This window comes from Peromyscus leucopus, chromosome 22 (genome assembly GCF_004664715.2).
Source record: "Peromyscus leucopus breed LL Stock chromosome 22, UCI_PerLeu_2.1, whole genome shotgun sequence".
Lineage (NCBI taxonomy): Eukaryota > Metazoa > Chordata > Mammalia > Rodentia > Cricetidae > Peromyscus > Peromyscus leucopus.
This window is the reverse complement of record NC_051081.1, coordinates 36,526,101-36,546,798: the sequence shown is the minus strand read 5'-3', so window position 1 is coordinate 36,546,798 and position 20,698 is coordinate 36,526,101. Positions and strand designations below refer to the sequence as shown.

At 44.8% G+C, this 20,698-nt stretch overlaps 1 protein-coding gene across 12 annotated transcripts in view; it reads right to left on the bottom strand.

Annotated features, from left to right (window-relative positions):
- The window catches only part of Dtnb (dystrobrevin beta), a 215,318-nt gene that overhangs the window by 179,719 nt on the left and 14,901 nt on the right, over positions 1 to 20,698 (bottom strand). For all 12 annotated transcript variants that reach the window (XM_028875041.2, XM_028875078.2, XM_028875037.2 and 9 more), the window contains exons 2-4: positions 12,920 to 12,987; positions 4,868 to 4,948; positions 330 to 543 (exon numbers count right to left, since the gene is read on the bottom strand). In XM_028875041.2, the coding sequence (XP_028730874.1) occupies positions 330 to 543; positions 4,868 to 4,948; positions 12,920 to 12,986 (362 nt within the window). In that variant the 5' untranslated portion in view covers position 12,987. The remainder of the gene's footprint in view (positions 1 to 329; positions 544 to 4,867; positions 4,949 to 12,919; positions 12,988 to 20,698) is intronic.

Here is a 20,698-nt window from a genome sequence, read left to right as displayed (position 1 = left end):
CGTTTGGTGTTGCAGAGTAAAGAAAGATTAGCCTTAAAGTCAACTAGAAAGCCACATCAGCATGTTCAAAGCTTACGCATGTTCCTTAATTCTTGGAGAGCGAACAGGTCTGCTGAAGGGCCTATCGTTTTACCCGACGATATGACTCAAGTGGGTGATTCCCCATCTGGGACAGACCTGTGGCACACCAGAGGCCAGCAGTGACTGTCCAGAATGTGGGAGGACGTAGGCTACGAGTAATTCACCTCAACTAAGCGGTCAGCAAGGCAGTGTGGAGGGGGCGATGAGGAGACAGGCACCATTTAAAAGTGAGCGTGTGAGGTACTAGCCTGTCATAGGCGGCGATCATAAAGTTGAGGAGGAGGCTGATGGACTGCTCCACGCTGATCTGGTGAGTAGAAGGAAGGCGCTTGTTCAACTGATAGTAGATGGAGGAGATGACGGTCTCGAGGCGGGACACGCTGATCTCAGTGGTATGGTCCAGGGTGTTAAGGCCATTGTCTCGGAAAGCTTCGATCATGTTCCAGATATCAACGAGATGAACTAAACCAAAGAAAATAAACTGTCAACCATTTTAAAGGACAGTGCCACCCCACACCTGGACATTTAAACCGAGCAACTCATTTTTTAAGCTTAAAATAAAGAGACTCAGCTGGGAGTGAGTGGTGGCGCACATCTTTAATCCCAGCGCTTGGGAGGCAGAGGCAGGCAGATCTCTGTGAGTTCGAGGCCAGCCTGGGCTACAGAGCAAGTGCCAGGTAAGTCAGGGCTACATAGAGAAATGTTAACGTGAAGGAAAAAAAAAAAGGAAAAAGAAAAGACAGAACTCCTTAGACAACAGAGGAACCCATTTCATGACAGGATATAGAATGTTCATTATGGATATCAAGGAGCTGCCCCAGAACAGGGCTGATCACCTGAGACTTCATTCAAATAACTGGTGTTTCAGGTCTTTGTAAATAGTGATCTATGTGACCTCTATCAGTTGATATGAAAGGAAAAATATATCAAGAATTACTCCTAAAAACTTTCCAATTTTAAAACAAATTTTTGCTACATTGATTTAAGTGTAGGGCTATTGGTATGTATGTGGGTGGATATGTGCATGCCATGGCACACGTATAGAGGTCAAAGGGCAATATTTAAGAGTTGATTCTCTTCTTCCACCCTGTGGACTCTGGGGATTCAACTCATGGCACCCATCAAGCTTGGTGACAAACAAGTGCCTTTAACCACTGAGCCAGCCCAATTTTCAGCTTGTTTAGCGATTTGCTACATCATCCTGAATGACCTTTATTTTGTAATATTAATCTGGCAACTTCAGTAACATTTTGCATCTCAAACTTCACTCTCTATGGCCAAGGGGCCAGAAGTGGTGGATGATCAGTGGGTCTGAGCATTGACTGTGCAACCACGAGGACCCGAGTCCAAATCCCAAGCACCCATGTAAAAGGCAAGGTACATGACAGCCAGGTACGTACGCCCGCCTGGTCAGGTCCTGCACAGTTCGTACCAGGGTCTAGCCAGACTAAGACTGTTACAGAAAACCACAACCAATGAATCTGCAGAGTACAAGGAAGCGATGGTGTGTTGCATAACACAACTGTTACATGAACAACACAACTCCTCTATCTAAGGCTCGGAGAACAGCACCAAAGAGGGGTGGAAAGATTCCCAGAGTCAGGGGACCAGGGAGTCTGCTGGGAGAGTGTCTTCTAGCCATGACAGGAAAGCTACACCATGAAGCTTCAACAACATGGCTGCCTAAACAAGACCTGAACAAGGACAACACCAACAGACATGCCAATGTGTTAGAAATCTTATGGGGCCTCAACCCTGGACAGAGAACTACAGACAACTAAGGAACAGCGAGACAGGGGAAGCAGTCTCCCCTAGGGAAGAGGCCCCCAAATTGGCTACCTGATACCAGGTAGTCAGCTCTGAAACACATAAACACAAGAAATACTATATAGACTGGGCAAACTGTATTTTATTTAGGAATACATGGACACAGACATGCATGTGCATACACATGCACACAACCACAACAACAATTAAAGAAAATGAGGCCATAAGTTTGAGAGATAGAGGAGGGAGGAGAGAATAAACTCAATGAAGAATGTAACTTTGTAAAAAAAAGTTTGTAACTTTGTAAAAAAGAATGTAACTTTGTAAAAAGTGTATGTCTGTGTATGACAAGCATGAGGTGTCCACAGATGCCACAGGACAGAAGAGGGTGTCCTGTGCCCTAGATCTGAAATTGCAGACAGTTGTGAGGTATCACGTGGGTGCCGGAATAGAACCCAGGTCTGTTGAAAGAACGGCAAGTGTTCTTAACTACTGAGCCACATTCTCACATGAGAACACTACTGGGAACCATCCTGCACTCTTCTTTTTTTTATTTTATATCTTTATTTACTTCTATTGTACGAATGCTTTGCCTTGCATGTATGTTTATTCACCACATGTGTGCCTGATACCTGTGGAGGTCAGAGAGGGCATCAGATCCCCGAAACAGAATAGGCAGCTGTGAGCCACTGTGTGGTTGCTGGGAATTGAACACAGGTCCTCTGCAAGAGCAGCCAGTGCTCTGAACCACTGAGCCATCTCTCCGGCCCCTACACTTGTCTCCTAATGGAAGAATATGAGGACCTTTGGCAGTAAAGAAAAGGGTGACTTTTCAATACACGGTATAAAGTCAACAGAACACAGACACAGGCGACACTGACCGTTAATTCTGCTCAGGCTGTCATCCACACACAGAAAAACTCACAGTAGAATGAAGGTACCACACACGGGGAAGGAAAAGAATACCGTTTTTCGGACATTACTGTGGTGGTTTAAATGAGAATGGACCTACAGCCTCATCATATATTTGAATGCTTGGTCCCAGGTTGGTGGAACTATTTTGGAAGGATAAGGAGGTTTGCCCTTATGCCCATTAGCCTTATACCCATGCCATTCCCACTTAGCTCTCACAGACAGTAAAAGAATATTCATGTATACATATATTTGTACATATTTTATAATCCACATGATAATCGTTATTTTTTTGAGATAGGGTCTCTCTGTGTAGTTTTGCGCCTTTCCTGGATCTCGCTCTGTAGACCAGGCTGGCCTCAAACTCACAAAGATCCACCTGCCTCTTCCTCCCAAGTGCTGGGATTAAAGGCATGCACCACCACCACCCAGCTAAAACATATCTTGTTGCTTTCAACCCAGGAACGAGCTCACCATGCCAGAGGTTTTGTTTTGTTTTGTTTTTCAGAGCTGAGGACTGAACCCAGGGCCTTGAGCTTGCTAGGCAAGTGCTCTACCACTGAGCTAAATCCCCAACCCCCGTTACTTATTAAAAGAAGTTGATTTGTGTTATACTAAATTCAATCAAGAAAATCAATTTTCACTGCATCTGTATCAAAACACCAAGGCCTTTCTTTCAGAAGCTAGTAACTATATTAATGTTGTACAAAAGACTTTCTCCCACTTAAATGGCATTACTATTCTGTCCTCTCAGAACTGATAACTAATTCCAAGTCCTAATAACTGAAGCAGGCTGCACAGCTCAGTAGTCAAGGCTGGAGCAGGCTCCACAGTTCAGCGAGTCAAGGCTGGAGCAGGCTCCACAGCTCAGTAGTCAAGGCAAATGTGCAACCCTTGAGGACCTGAGTTTGGTATCTGGAACCCGCAGGGCAGAAAGAAAGAAATGACTCCGAAAAGTTGTTCTCTGCCCTCTGTGAACTACAAAGTGAACACGCACACGCACACACACACACACAGCAAATAAAAATGTAATAAAAAAATACATTCTAGCAACATTACTTATAACATCAATTTTGTTAAGCATTTTAAGGGAAACAGGAATATATCATCAAATGCATTCCATTTACAAAGCTTATATTCTGATAAATATTTAAGACAAACAGAATGAATTGGGGCTGAAGAGATGGCTCAGTGGTTAAGAGCACTTTCTGCTCCTCCAGAGGACCCAGGTTCAGATCCCGGCACCCATGTCACATGGCTCACAACTGTCTGCAACGCCAGCTCCAAAGGATCCTATGCCTTTGCCTGCTGTGGGGCAGTCATTTTCTACTCTGTGAAGATGTGCCTTTGCCAAGGCGCCTTCTGATTGGTTTAATAAAAGGCTAAATGGCCAACAGTTAGGCAGGTAGAGGTTAGGTGGGAGAGCCAGACAGGGAGAATGCTGAGAAGAAGAGGACTAGAGTTGCCAGCCAGATTCAGAGGAAGCAGGAGATGAATATGCCATACCAAAAAAAGGTACCGCCACATGGTAGAGCATAGATAAGAAATATGGGCTAGGGCTGGAGAGATGGATCAGAGGTTAAGAGCACTGCCTACTCTTCCAGAGGTCCTGAGTTCAATTCCCAGCAACCACATGGTGGCTCACAACCATCTGTAATGAGATCTGGTGCCCTCTTCTGACATGCAGGCAGAACACTGTATTCATAATAAATAAATAAACCTTAAAAAAAAAAAAAAAAGAAAACGAAATATGAGCTAATTTAAATTGTAAGAGCTAATCAGTAATAAGCCTGAGCTATCAACCAATCATTTATAATTAATAGTAAGTCTTTGTGTGGTTATTTGGGAGCCAGCTGGTGGGACAGAGCTGACTGGCCGAACAGAAACACTCTGCCTACACCTGGCCTCTGGGAGCATCCACATTTATGTACATGAACCCACATGTAGATATACACTTATACACATGATTTAAAAATAATAAAGATAAATTATTTACAAAGAGACAAACAGAATTCAACTAACTTTACAGTATGCCTGAAAGGTATTAAAATTATTTCATAATACCAGGAACCCTGTCTGCCCATCAGAGAAATAAGAAATGACTTACGGTTGCATCGCTTCTGTACGAATCGTAACTTGCAAGCTGTTCTGTAAGTTGATAGTCGTATGACATCAAAATTCTGAGCACCTGAGAAGAGGACACAGTAAAAAGCTGAGCTGTACTGAGCAGTCCATACACAGAACAGTAGGAGTGTGGTTCCACCATGACATACACAAAGAGAAGAGATGAGGAAACACCTTGCCTGCGCCTACTACATGCCAAGACGCTGCCACAGCTGTGCCTTAGAGAGAACTCCAAGAGGAGGAACACACAGTGTCTTCAGGCTGTGAGCTGAAGGATTAGGAAGGGACAGCGGAGGAGAGGAGAGTCAAGAAGGTAAACTCCAGCACTCGGGAGGTAGAGGCAAGTGGGTCTCTGTGAGTTCGAGGCCAGCCTGTTCTTCAAAGCTAGCTAGTTCCAGGACAGACAGGGATGCACAGAGAAACTCTATCGAAGAGGGAGGAGGAGAAGAAGAAGAGTGTTACTGAGGCAGGGGGATTGCTACAAGCTCAAGGCCAGCCTAGACGACACAGTGAGACCCATCTGAAACAGGTAGGGAGACTGACAAAAGGAAGTCTCTAATCTGCAGCCCTCAGTCTGACTATGAACTCATCTGGGGCCATGCTGCAGATCTCTTTTTCAGCCCGTGGCTTCATGGGTAGAGAGAACTGTAACAGCTAACTCTAAGGTCCCCTCCTCGCTCTGTAGCAGACTGTCCTTTGCTCAAGTTGGTCACAATGGTATGTCTTTGCTTCTAGTATACTATACCCCTTCCCCTAAAAAGCCACCACCTCCTCAAGTGCTGGGAACTGAATCCAGGGAATATGCCCAGCAAGCGCTCTGCCTCAGAGCTACACCGCCAGACCGAGTCTCACGAAGTAGCATTGGCCTTGAGCTTACTGTGTACCCAGCCTGACCTCAACCTTGGGATCTTCCTTGTCTCATCCTCCTGAGTGCTGCCATGACAAGCATGGAGTACCAGGGCTGGCTGCTGTAAGCTCCCATCAAAGAGTAAAAAGTATTGAGTGTGGTGTCACACATCCTTAATCACAGCACTCAGGAGGCAGAGGCCAGCAGATCTCTGAGTTCAAGGCCAACCTGGTCTACATAGCAAGTTCCAGGCCAACCTAGACTATATAATGAGCCTCTGCCCTCCTCCCCCCTCCCCGCCCCCCCCAAAAAAAAGGGTAAAAATTAGATTTTAAAAAAGTAAAAAGCATTTCCTTTCATTCGTATTTGAATGTGGTGGACAACAACCATCTGTAACTTCAGCTCCAAGAGATCCCATGCTGGCTTCTGGACTCCATGGGCACGTAAGTGGTGCACAGACGTACGTGCAGGCAAAATATCCATGCACATAAAATAAAAATAAAGTTGGGGGGGAGGGGGGGGGAGAGAGAGAGAGAGAGAGAGAGAGAAGCAGAGCCAGGGCGAGTAGCTCATGCCTGTAATCTCAGCACTTGAAAGGCTGAGATAGGAAGCCACATGAGCTAGAGTGAGACCCTAAATTTAAGAAATAAATAAATGAATAAAAACCACCGCCAGCAGAGGAAGAGGCCAGAAGACTCACGACTCGCTCCCTATCTCTCACCAGGCAGTGTCCTCACCCACTTCAGGACCCTGCCAGCAAGAAGGACATCTCCAGATGCGGCCCTGCAACTCAGGCCAGAACCATGAGCCAAAATAAACTTTTTCCTTATTACTTAGTCTGCATGTTATGTTATTAGAAGCAGAAATGGACTAAAACGTAGAGTTCATAGAACTACGTGTCTGTGTTGCTTAAACTACTGTAAGCATTTCAAATAATTTTTTTTTCATGAGAATAGTAGTGCAGGGTCTGTGAAGTAGTTCAGCGAGTATTAATCCTCGACAACCTGCATGTGAGAGAGAGACCTGAGTCCCGAAAGCTGCCCTCTGACCTCCGCACGCATGCTCTAGCATGCCCTTGTACACATGAAACAGAGTACTAGCAAAGGCGCAGCATCAAGGATGTCTGTCCCCTTGGCAGAAGGATTAAAAATCCTGAGGAAAGATGAAACCCTGAGAGCACTGAAGGGTGACTACCTCCGTGAGAGAACTAGGAAAAATGAAGACAAAATTCACAAAGAGAAATGATAAGAAATGGAGCACAAGCCTGGCTTCCCCTAGATTTTCGTTTTAAAACATCTGGATTTAGGAACCGTTGAAATAGCTCAGCAGTTAAGAGCACTTACTGCTCTTGCAGAGGCCCAGAGTTCAGCTCTCAGCACCCACATCAGGTGGCTCACGACCACTTCTAACTACTGTGCCAGGGAGTCTAAAGCCCTCTTCTGGCACCCACACCTATGCATAGTCTTAAAATCTGGATTTAACAACAACAATAACAAAAATACGGCACACACAGGAAAGAAAAATAATAAAATGGATTGTATTTCCAAAAGAGTGATTATTATAAAAATAATGACATGTTTTTAAAAGACAGCATTACTTCACAAAGAAGGTGCTCTACAATAGCCTAATGCACCTGTATTACTTTCAATGAGGTTACAAATATTAGTAAGCTTGGACTTTGTATGACTTGATGTTATAACTTCCAAGGTAACCAAAAAGAGTATCTCAGTCACACTCAAATGAAGGGAAACTGTGAGGTGCAAAGTCCAACTCGCCCGAGAGAAGGCATGAAAGGAGGAGAACAGTAAGGAAGGACTACTAAGTCGTACTGGGGAGAGGACTTAGTCAATAGAGTGCTTGCTATGCGGGCATGAGGAGCTGAGTTCAGATCCTCGGGATCCACATAAAAAGCCAGGCATGCCGTCACAGGCTTGCAGTTCCAGGGCTGGGGATGCAGAGACATGATGCGTCCTTGGGGCTCACTGGCCAGCTAGCCCATGATCCCTGAGCCTCAAGTCCCAGCAAAAACTCTGTCAAAAAAATAAAACAAAACAAAATGCACATTTACACACACATGTACCTATGTACACAAATACACACACACATACACACACACACAGAGAGAGAGAGAGAGAGAGAGAGAGAGAGAGAGAGAGAGAGAGAGAGAGAGAGAACTGAAGTAAAGGCATAAAAAAATAAAATGTAGCAATATTCACACCCACAAAGGTCAAACAGAATAAAGCAGTGATGGAGCCCCGGCAGGCTGTCACACTGGCTTCCCCGCTCCCACCCCTGATACTGAAGGTTGAACTTGGGGGTCTCACCGTATGCTCAGCAAGAACTCACCGCTGCTCTACATCCCCAGACCCGGATTTTTAAAGCAATTTACTTGTGCTGTTTACAGGAGACGCACACTAGGCAGGACACACGGAAGCTAGCACAGTTACAGTCACACACAATCAAGCACCAAGGGAAGGTGGACGAGCATGGGAACACAGCCAAGAATGGAGTCGTGCAAGGGGAACCTGAGTGCCTGTGAGAAAACACCAAAGAAAAAAAAAGACAAGTCTGATGACCTCAGTTTCTTCAAAACACTGAACTGTTCTTGGATTATGCTTTCATGCCCAGGTGTAGCCGATAGGAGTGAGTTTACTGAAGATTATTCATTACAACTGGCCACTGTTATTTATTTATATGCCGCTATGGAAAAATATGGTTTTCCCGTGCGGCCGGCCCGCCGTGGGTGCATTTACCTCACATGCTGGAGGCCCAATGTTCACAGCCTGGCACTGTAAAAAAATAAAAATAAAAGAAATGGGGGGGTGCCAATTAAAAACCTGAAACCGCCAAGCTTTGAGACAAACTAAACATTTCCTCTTTATAAGTCGATCATCTCAGGCAACAAAAAGTTAACACAAGCAAGAAATAAAAATTGGGAACTTGTGAACAGGCAAGAACAGGCCCAAAGGCATAGTCTGGAGCCAGAACTCTCTTACGGAGTTAACAAGGAACAACTAAGCTAATTCTGAGCGGGGATGTGGCACGGATTTATATGGTTTAATCTAGATCACATACAGCGTGATCTAGGGCACACTTACGGACTTGAGGTCAGCGCTAGCAGAACGTACCAGGTGCTTATTGCCTTAGTTCAAAGAGAACAATAAGAGGGCTGGAGAGAGGCCTCAGCAGTTAGGAACAGCGGCTGCTCTTCCAGGGACTCAAGTTTATTCCTAGCACCTACATGGCTCATAACTGTCATAACTCCTAGTCCAGGTGACTAGGTGCCATCTTCCGGCCCAGGCACAATTTTCTTTTTTTTTTTTTAATAATTTATTTATTTTTATATTTTTATTTTACTTGCATTGGTGTTTTGCTGCATGTATGACTGTGTGAGGATGTCAGATCTTGAGTGACAGACAGTTGTGAGCTGCCATGTGGGTACTGGGACTTGAACTCAGGTCCTCTGAAAGAACAGTCAGTGCTCTTAACCACTGAGCCATCTCTCCAGCACCCCCAGGCACAATCTTCACACCTACCACCCACATAGCTCATAACTGTCATAACAATGTTCACACCTATGCCCCACGTGGCAACTCACAACGGTTGTCCTCCAGTTCCAGGTGGTTAGGTGCCGTCTGCTGGTACCAGGAGCGGAAGTGGTATGTAGACATACTTGTATGCAAAACACTCATACACACAAAATGATTTTTAAGAACTTTCTTTTTTTAAAGGATGATAAACATTGTTTTAAATGGACGCTGGAGAGACGGCTCAGTGGCTGAGAACACTTGTTGCTCTTGCAGAGGACCCGGGTTTGAATCTCAGCACCCACCTCGAACAGCTCACAACCGTCTGTAAGTCAAGTTCCAGGAGATCCAATGCCCTCTCTGACCTCTAAGGACACCAGTCACACACGTGACACACAGACATACACGCAGGCAAAATACTCATATTCATAAAATAAATCCTTAAAAATCTTTTAAAACATTTTAACATAGCCCAGCGGTGGTGATGCACACCTTTAATGCCAGCACTCGGGAGGCAGAGGCAGGCGGATCTCTGTGAGTTCGAGGCCAGCCTAATCTACATAGCGGGTTCCAGGACAGCCAGGGCTACACAGAGAAACTCAGAGTTAACCGCATTTACTATCCTTGGTCAGGCACTGTACAGAGTACTTTCCTTGTGTTATCATAGTTAACCACAAGAATTCTATGATGTCAGTATTAACCCATAGATGTGTTAACTGAGACATACAGAGATTAAGAAACTTGGCCTAAAGGCTGACAAGATGACCTATCAAGTAAAGGCACCTGCCACCAAACCTGACAATCTGAGTTCTACCCCTGGAACCCACACAGTAGAAAACAATTGACTCCTGCAAGTTGTCCTCAATCCTGGCTAGTTTTGTTTTTTTTTTCCTGGCTAGTTTTTATGTCAACTTGACACAAGCTAGAGTCGTCTGAGAGGAGGGAACCTCAACTGAGAAAACATAAGATCAGGCTGTGCACAAGCCTATAAGACATTTTCTTAATTAGTGATTGATGGGGATGGGGGTGGGGGTTAGGGAGAGGGAACACAAGCCATGGTAGGTGGGGCCATCCCTGGGCTGGTGGTCCTGGGTTCTACAAGAAAGCAGGTTGAACAAGCCATGAGGAGCAAGCCAGTAAACAGCACCCTCCATGGTCTCTGCATCAGCTCCTGCCTCCAGATTCCTGTCCTGCTTGAGTTCCTGTCCTGACTTCCTTCAGTGATGGACTGTGGTCTGGAAGTGTAAGCTGAAATAAACCCTCTCCCCGACAAGTTTCATCATAGCAATAATATCCCTAATTGAAACATCCTCTGACCTCTACATGCACACTACGGCATGTGAGCATGTGCATGCACACACACACACACACACACACACACACACACAATCAATCAATCAATAGATTTATCAGGGAATAAGTGAAGGAATAAATGTAAAGTCCCAGAGACTTAAGAAATTTTAAATGAGGGGGCTGGAAAAATGGCTCAGCGGTTAAGAGCACTGGCTGCTCTTCCAGAGGATCCTGGTTCTCAGCACCCACATGGCAGCTCACAACTGTCTGTAACTCCAGTTCCAGGGGGATCTAACCCTCACATGGATGCACATAAAATAATAATAATAATAATAATAATAATAATAATAATAATAATAATAATAATTTTTTTAAATGAAAGAAAGAAACTTGCCCAAGGTTATAGATATAAAAGATTATATGCCTAAGGTCATTAAGCATGGAAACCAAGATCCAGACCAGGCATCCTAACTGCACAGCCTGTGGTCCGGGAAGCAGATCCAAGACTCAGTGACAGAGCCAGCCATGGGTGCACACACCTGTAATCCCAGCACGGGAAGCTGAGACAAGAGGATGGTGAGTTCAATCCTGTTTGGATGAGACCCCGGTAAAGAGAGAGAAGACAGGAGGGGGATGGGAGACAGTGCACGGCCTCAGGTAAGCTCAACTGCACTTTTGTTTCCTTGGGCGGGAGACAGAGCGAAGCACCTGCCTTAAATAACTAGCACTCGGTGCCAACGTTTCTTCTCTACGACTCTAACAGTCGTCAGCCTACACCTCTGAGCTGAGAGTAATTCTGCCTCCACCAACTAAGTCTCCACAGATTCAAACTATGCTGAGAGCTGAAGGATCGTTGGAAACTTCACCTGTTAATTATAGCATAACAGGCAGAATTCCAGAATTCTTCAAGTACCTCGTGGACTGTCCTAGTCTAGTTTCTGCCTCCTATTTCCTGATTCGGCCATGCAATACTAGTTTTGTAATTTTTTTTTTAAGATAAGGGTCTCAGTATGTAGCCAAGGCTGTCCTTGAACTTATCATGGTCCTCCTGCTTTACCTCTGAGCACTAGGATGACAGGCACGTGCCCAGACCCAGCTTTGCAGTTTTTAAAATGTTTTTAAAATGTTTACAGTAGGCAGTGGTGGTGCATGCCTTTAATCCCAGCACTTAGGAGGCAGAGGCAGGCGGATCTCTGTGAGTTTGAGGCCAGCCTGGTCTACAGAGTGAGTTCCAGGCTAGCCAGAGCTACACAGAGAAAATCCTGTCTCAAAAAAAGACACACACACACACACACACACACACACACACACACACACACACACACACAAAGGTTTTCCAAAGACTAATCCCGACCAATACTATAAAGAAATTTCATACCCAACAAGTGTAAGGTGGCCTGTATCATATGGTCAAAGTCACACAAACACATAAAAAACAAAATACTGGGAACCACCCAATTCCTCCAGGCCCTGTTTTGGGATTTTTTTTTTTTTTAAATATCACAGTATAATTTAAACAGGAGATTTTTAAGTGGATAGTAAAGTTCTTTCTTTAGGGTTCTAATGCTTAGTTCTCTCTACTGCATGCCTGGCATCTAGTAAAAAGGTAATTTATGTAATGTATTAATTATTAACTACTTATCACCACCTGCAAGCTTATGGTATCAACAGTTACAGAAAGAGTTCCAAACAGTAGGCATGACTTAAAGTCACAGGTATCCCACTCTACCTTATTATTTACGATCTTAACTAAGAAAGCAATTCAAAGCACTTAGGAGGCAGAAGCAGGCAAGAGCTCTGTGAGTTCAAGGCCAGCCTGGTCTACATAGCAAGTTCCTAGCTACCCAGAGCTATAGAATAAGACCCTGGAGAGAGGTGAGGGAGTAGGGGATGACTGAGAGAGAGAAGAAAATAAAAAAATCAACTCAAGCCTCAAGTCAATTCAAGGAAAACATTAGTTGTGGCTTAGAGTCCTCCAACTCTGTGATTCTGTAACTCACATTCTTCCCTCTCTAAGGCTTCTTTTTTTTTCTTTTTTTAATGGGTGCTGTGATTTGAACCCGGGTCCTCTGAAAGAGCAGTCAGTGTCCTTAACCACTGAGCCACCTCTCCAGCCCCTAAGGCTTCTAACATACAATTTCTAACTGATTAAAACTATTACCTAGCCAGGCACACCTTTAATCCCAGCATTCAGGAAGAAAAGGCAGCTGGGTCTCTGAGTTCGAGGCCAGCCAGGTCTACAGAGCGAGTTCCAGGACAGCCAGGGCTACACAGAGAAACTAATATACATACATACATACATACATACATACATACATACATACATACATACATCCACAGAACGAACACAAACCCCCTGGACACTCACGCATTTCTATGAAGAGCTGCCTCTTCTCGGCCATGGTCTTCCGCTTGTTCCCACCTTCCTCAATCATCCTAGAGATGAACAAAGACACAATGAGCCAGGGCATGGTGTGACGACTCAACCAGGTACTTATCACTCAGCTGTGAGGGTCAGGACACCACAGAGAACATTCTCCAGCAGCATCGGTAAACCTGAGTGCGAGCCTTCTGCCGAGAAAGGTGAGGCGTTCTCCCACCACCTCGCAGCTTATAAAGACACTGGACGGTCAGTGCTGACAGGGGCTGGTATGTCTAGCTCCTGAGTTGAAAATGCATGCGGGAGGGACTGCTTTCCTCTTCTTTAGGGGCTCACACTTTCACTCGGGCTGCTCTAGACCTCACAGTATAGCCCAGACTGACCGGGAATTCACAGCTATTCTCCGGCCCCAGCCTTATGGGGTGCTGGAGTTACAGGCACACACCGCCGTGCCTGGCTGAGGATGTCTTCATTTCAACTTGATTCTTTTCTTTGCAGAGCCCTGCGTATGTTTGAGACAGCTTCCTCTACACCACTGCTTTGCATATATTAGTATGTTACTAAGTATGGTTTCAGATATAACAGAATGAAAACCCATAGTAAAGAACACGAAGTTTTCCATTTATACACAGAAGACAGACATAAAATATTAAACAAAAAGATATTCATCCCCAAGCTAGAGAGCGCCTCAAAGGAACCTCTCTGCCACACAGCAATCGCAGTTAATGCTGGCACTTAGACTCTGCCAGGTGTTAAAACCAAGTGTCAAGTCCCAGCTACCTCAGAGACTGAAACAGGAGAATTTTTTTTTTATTTTTTATTTTTATTTTATGTGCATTGGTCTTTTGCCTGTGTGCATGTCTGTATGAGGTTGTTGGATTCTGGAGCTACAGACAGTTTGTGAGCTGCCATGCAGGCGCTGAGAATCGAACCCTGGTCCTCTGGAAGAGCAGTCAGTGCTCTTAACTGATGAGCCATCTCTCCAGACCTAACAGGAGAAATTTTTAACCTAGTTGTCCAAAACTGGTCTAGACAACATAGCAAGACTCTGTCTCAAAAACAAAAACAACAGCATCGTTTACATTGCTCTATGATCTATTTGGCCCCACAAAAAGCCTTCCTGCCTGCTTTATTATTCCTGGGGCTCCTGCCTCACAGCTTAGGCAGCAGATGCTGAGAAAGCTAACTTGCTAAAGGGCACGCAGCTCAACACCAGTACGCTCGCAACCTCCTGAACACGGTCTTCATGTAACTGTTATTTACAGATAATGTGGATCTCTAATGTCTAAAAAGCTAGAACAGTACCCATTATACAGACCTCCTTGTGCCAAGTTCTGCTGCACATAAGCCAGATAATTACCCTGAGCAGATTAAACTGTCGTAAATCACTTTCAAGTGTGATTAAACTGTTATACATTAAACTAGTACAAACCATTCTCGAATATCTTATGATCACAAACTAAATGACAACTATATAAACTGCATATTCACGAGAGCAAGTTGCCTGCCTGGTGATAGGAAGTTTAGTTATACCCTAGAGAGACTTTTAAATGTAAATATATTCTTTAACATTCCTTAATTAAGATTTTGATCAAGAATGACCCTGTCCCAGGTCATGGAAATGTTATCGGGAAGGCTTCAACACACATTATGGTTACAATTTACCCCAAGTCAAAGGAATTTTGAACAGAAAGAAAGCCAAAGAAAAAGCAGCCAGGAACAGAAAAACAATCTAATAAAATGGAGGACTTAAAGAAAAAACAGGAGTTGGTTCCAGTAGCCTGTAATTACAAAGGGAAGAAGAGGCCACTCAAAAGCTTGTGGCTCCCTTATCCCAGATTTGGTCTCTCACAAAGTCAACTACTGATACAGATCGCAACAGAAGAACCACAACATCCTGATGGTGTGTCTCACAAGTTATATCCTCTGTCTACTTCAGTATTCCTTTATATCACTTTTCTCAAAGCAGAGAAAACAAATTCCTAGAGACTGATGAATTCTTAATGGCAATTTTCTAAAATTTTATTTTTATTTCCAGATTCACCTTGGGAGGCAATATATATCCTGGGGCATCCAGATGGCCCTACAAGTACTGTCAGGCAATTTAAGCACCCACAACCGCATGTAAAATTGCTAGTGGCCGGTGGCTGGCAAACTATAGGACTTAACTTTCTTGAGCAAGTTGGACCCACCATCTGCTCCTGCAAATAAAGTTCTGGAACACAGCCAGGCTGATCCAGTTCTGTTTCCTTTTTCTTTTTTGAAGGGAGTACGAGGGCTAGACATGGTCTCATGTAGTCCAGGTTAGCCCCAAACTTGCTACACAACTGAGGGAAACCTTGAACTCCTAATCCTCTGGCCTCACCTCCTAAGTGGTGGGATTACAGGCATGTGCATTCATACCTGGCTTCATTTCTCTATTATCTACGGCAGAATTTCTGTATTCTCAAAACAATGGCAGACTACAATGCATGCCACAGAGACCTTCTGGCCTGAAAACTCTAAAGTAAACTTGACTATCTGGCCCTGTAGGAAAAAGTTTGCCGATCTTATTTATAGCAATAATAATTAACATTGAACTGCTACATGTCTGGCTGCAATCAGGCTGGTATGGCCCCGCTGTCAAAATGAACACAATCATACCATGTCCTTTTTGGTTCCATTACTGAAGTCCATCCTGGGAGAAGTGCTTTAATCACTCTAAGATGCATCCCTTGCTGCTAAAATGGCATAAAAACCACAGGCACTGCACCAACTGTTGTGGTTTAAATGTGGATGTCCTGCACAGGTTCGTGCGTTTGAACACTTGGCCCCCAGCTGGTGGCGCTGTCTGCGGAACCTTTGACACTGTATCCTAGCTAGTAGAAGGGGTTGTTGGAGGCCAGCCTCGGAGGCGCTATCGCTGGCTTCAGGTTCGGGCGTCACTCTCAGTCTGCTTCCCAATTGCAAATACAATGTGACCACCTGCCTCGGGCTCCAGTAGCCACTACCCAAAATAAACCCCTCCTTATGTTGCTTGAGTCAGGTATTTTTGTCTCATCAACAAGACAAGTAATTAATACATCCAGATTTACTTATTTTTGTCTGTTTGTTTTCAAAGGAAAGGGGAAAAAAAAACAAAAAAACCTCAGGGGGAAGAGATGTAGAAGGGAGAAGAAAATATGAAAAGCCACTATGAAAACGCTTCAATAATTTACAGTAATTTACCCTAGAAGTAAACAGTGATTCAGAGGTTTTAAAAAGAGTGAGGCAGGAGCTGGAGACATGGCTGCATGGGTGAGCTGCCTGCTGCAGAAACATAGGACCTAAGTTCAGATCCCAGGCACCCACATAAAAGAAGCCAGATGTGGTGGTGTGCACCCGGAATCCCGAGTGCTGGGGGCGGGGGTGTGCGTGGGAGGTGGAATAAGCTGATCTCAGCAGCTCGGTAGCCAGCCAGTCTAGCCAATCAGTGAGCACCAGCCTCAGTGCGTGACCCTGCCTAAAGTAATAATGTAGACAGCGATAGAGTAAGACACCTAACATCAATCTTGGTGGAAGCACCAAGGTAGCGCATGCATATACACCATCCCCTAACACACACACACACACACACACACACACACACACACACACACACACACACTCTCTCTGAATGAGGCGGCTAAGATCAACTTAGGAAGACACTGGAGACATACGTGTCAGCCCAGAAACAGTAACAATGCAGTGGATGCTGTCCTGGCCCGGATCCCTTCCCCAGGTGGCTGGGTTACTTTTCCATCCTAAGAACTGGTTACCTTGTCACAGCTGCACTCCTCCCTGGAGGACTCCGTCCAGCTGGCTGAACACTCTCTAGCCAAGAAACGCCTGCAGAGTTAACTCACTCTCATGGGGCAATGGACAGCTGCAGTAGATGACAGATAAGTCCTAAATACCCAGCCCGAGAAAGTTCTGGATCCTGGAATTTAGGGTAAGCATATAACCACCTCAGTCACTGAACACAACTACAAAATCCAACCTAATGCACGTGGAGTCACTGGAGACACACATGAAATAAGCCTGAGCAGCTGGAATAAAGCGACCACCCAAGAAGGCGAGTTTACTACTTTCTCTCATAGCCCGAGGCCTGAACTCCAAACTGCCAAGCTCCCACACAGAGCCTTGTAGCACATGCTAGAAAAAAAACACTCAGGAAAGCCCTCCTGTTTGCTTGCAGAGATGGAAGAAATCCCCCACCACTTTTCCTCTCCCCCTTCATCCCCTCCTCCCCCAGCTCACAGGCAATCTCACACTGAGGGCCACAGAAGCAGAAAAGGCATCTGGGATGGAAAACTACAGGAGTTAAAACCGTGAAGGGAAAGGGAAAGGGAAAGCAACCGGCTTGAGAGGAGAGAAATAAAACTGTCTTTGTTCACCTTGACATGATCGTCCACGCCGAACACACAACAGAATTACCAAAACCTGCCAACGAATAAGCAACTACAGCAAGGTCAGCATACCCATGATCAATACACAAAAACCTATCCATTTCCTATATAGTGGCAAGAAACTAGAGTATGAAATTAATAACGCCATGCATAAAAATGAATAACAAAATTTTTAATTTTATTAAAAAATAAAAATAGGGGCTGGAGAGGTGGCTCAGTGGTTAAGAGCACTGGCTGTTCTTCCAGAGGTCCTGAGTTCAATTCCCAGCAACCACATGGTGGCTCACAACCATCTGTAATGAGATCTGGTGCCCTCTTCTGGCATGTAGGCAGAACACTGTATACATACATAAATACATACATACATAAATCTTTTCTATATATATAGGTGCTGGAGAGTTGGTTCAGAGTTGAGAGCACTTGCCGCTCTTGCCAAGGACCCAGATTTGATATCCAGTGCTCACATGGTGGCACACAACTAACATAACTCCAATTCCAGGGCACCCGATGCCCTCTTCTGACCTCTGTGGATGGGCACCAAGCACATACGTGGTGCACAGCCATACACGAGGGCAAAGCACTTACATATAAAATAAAAAATAAATAAAGCTAATAATTTTTAAATATATCACTTATGCTATCATCCCCCAGAAGATGTGAATATTTTGTTCAAACATAGCAAAACATGTACAAGACCAATGTGAAGAAACCCATAAAACTTGTGAAAAAAATCAACATAAAACCAAAAATACTGAGATTCCATGTTCATAAATAAGAAGGTCAAACACTGTCAAGATGCTAGTTTCTTTTATTTTTCAGAGCTGAGGACCGAACCCAGGGCCTTATGCTTGCTAGGTAAGCACTCTACCACTAAGCTAAATCCCCAACCGGACACCAGTTTCTTTAAACTCCACATATAGATTCAATGCAATCTCAACCAAACTCCCAGCAAGTTACTTGGTAAATATCGATAAACTCATCCTACACAGAAGACAAAAACCTAAGAGTAGCCAAGATGGTATCTTAAAAATAAAAATAAAAATAAAAAGCTGAAGGCCAGATGCCACCTGCTTCAAGACTCCCACTATCAAAAGCCAATCCAATGTAGGAAAGTGGTCTTTTCAACAAAAGGCACTAGAAGAACTGGATGTCCACAGGCAAAAATATTCATCTAAACTCGGACTTTATACCTGTCACAAAAATTAAATGTTGGGGGGGGTGGTGGTGGTGGTGGTGGTGGTGGTGGTGGTGGTGGTGGTGGTGGTGGTGGTGCACACCTTTAATCCCAGCACTCGGGAGGCAGAGCCAGGAGGATCTCTTTGAGTTTGAGGCCAGCCTGGTCTACAGAGCGAGATCCAGGACAGGCTCCAAAACTACACAGAGAAACCCTGTCTCAAAAAATAAATAAATAAATAAATAAAAAATAACTCAAAATGGCCTAATTTTCAAACATAAAACTATACAGCTCCCAGAAATCACAAGAGAAAGCAAAGGGGTTAGGTGAAGACTCTGGTTTTTGTTTTCTCAGACAGGACCTCACACTGTAATCTAGGCTGGCTTGAACTAGACTAACTAAGTAGTCCAGTCTTAGCCTCCGACTGTAGTAATCCTCCTGCCTCAGAGTCCCAGGTGCTGGAACTACAGGTGTGGGTCACCACATTGAGTGGATAATGACTCTGTGTGTGGTGTATGTGTGTGTACAGTATATATGATGTATGGAGTAAGTCTCTGTACCCATACTAGAGGCTAGAAGACATTGGGCGCTGTGCTCTATGGCACAACCTTAATCCTCTGCCACAGGGTCTTTTACTGAACCTGGAGCTAGGCTTACAAGCAGCAAGCCCCAGAAATCCTCTTGTCTCTGTTCCTTCCCACCCTCCAGTGCTGGGGTTGGAGGTGCAAACACGGCCAGGATCCCAACTCGAGTCCTGTGTCTGCACAGCCAGCTCTCTTACCCCCGAGCCATCTCTCCAGTCCTGGTGAGGGCTCTTCAGCTATCACACCCCTGGCAGAACCAAAGAAGGAACTGCGAAACTGGACTTCACTAAAAATAAAGTTAGGGCCAGGTGTGGTGGTGCACACCTTTCCAGCACAGAGGAGGCAGAGGCAGGTGGATCTCTGTAAGTTTGAGGGCAGCCTGGTCTACACAGTGAGTTCCAGGCCAGCCAAGGCTATAATAGTGAGACCCCCTTCTCAAGAAACAAAACAAAAATAGCAACAACAATAACAAAGGGCCTCTGGCCTCCACAGACATGTTCACATGTACCTGCACACTCACACACAAGCACATACAGAAAATTAAAACAAGGAGACAGCACCAAGTGCCTATGAAAACAGCCGAAGTGGAGAAGAGACATCCCACGCACTAGTGAAGATGCAAAGCAACAGGTCCAGACACTTTCTTCAAAGTCGGCCAGGTTCTTACATAACGAGATGGGCTAGTATCATCATACGAGCCTTGGTATTTAGGCAGAGACGGTGAAAACATACATCTACAAAAAAACACAGATGTTCATAGCAGCTTTATTCATAACTGCCAAATCTTGAAAACAACCACATTGGCCTTCAGTGGATGAAGAGATCAACTATTCAGTTCTAAAAGGAAATGAACCACGAAGTCATTAAGACATTGAAGACACTCAATCGAAAATGACGAAGGGGAAAAAGCCAACTAGTAGGAAAAGTGGTGGACACTGTAATCCCAGCACTTGGCAAGTTCAAGGCCAGCCTAAATGAAACCCTGTCACAAAAACCAATCCAAAAAGGAGGGAAAGCATGGTTTTAACTATACAACACCCATGAAAAGGCCAAACTCCAAAGACAGTCAAGACTGGTGGCACTTGAGTGAAGGTGGGCAATGAATCCAATGAACCCGGAGGACTATTTGTGCAGTGAAATTGTTCAGTCTGGTGGCGGCTGGGACATGCCATTATACCATGTGTTTAAACCCAAGAGCACACAACACCAAGTCAACCACAACATAAACTACCAACTTGGGAGTGAACCATGTGTCCATTCAGGCCCACTGAGTCTAGTGAACACACCACATGGGTGGAGGGAGCTGGCGATCAGGAGGCTCTGTGTGTGTGTGTGTGTGTGTGTGTGTGTGTGTGTGTGTGTGTGTGTGTGTGTCAGGGCAGAAAGCACACAGGCAATCTACCCCCTCGAGAAACCGTAAACAGAGCTTTGACCCCCTTGCTACAAGATGACCGTCTCTCCTGCCGAAAGGCTTGTGCTGGGGTTATGTCCTGGAAGATGCTTACCTTCCAGGATCTACTCCTGCCTCCAAGAGAGTAAGAACAAGAGGCCAAGTCTGAAGAGATGGCGCAACAGTTATGAGCCCTCTACTCCTCCAGAGGAC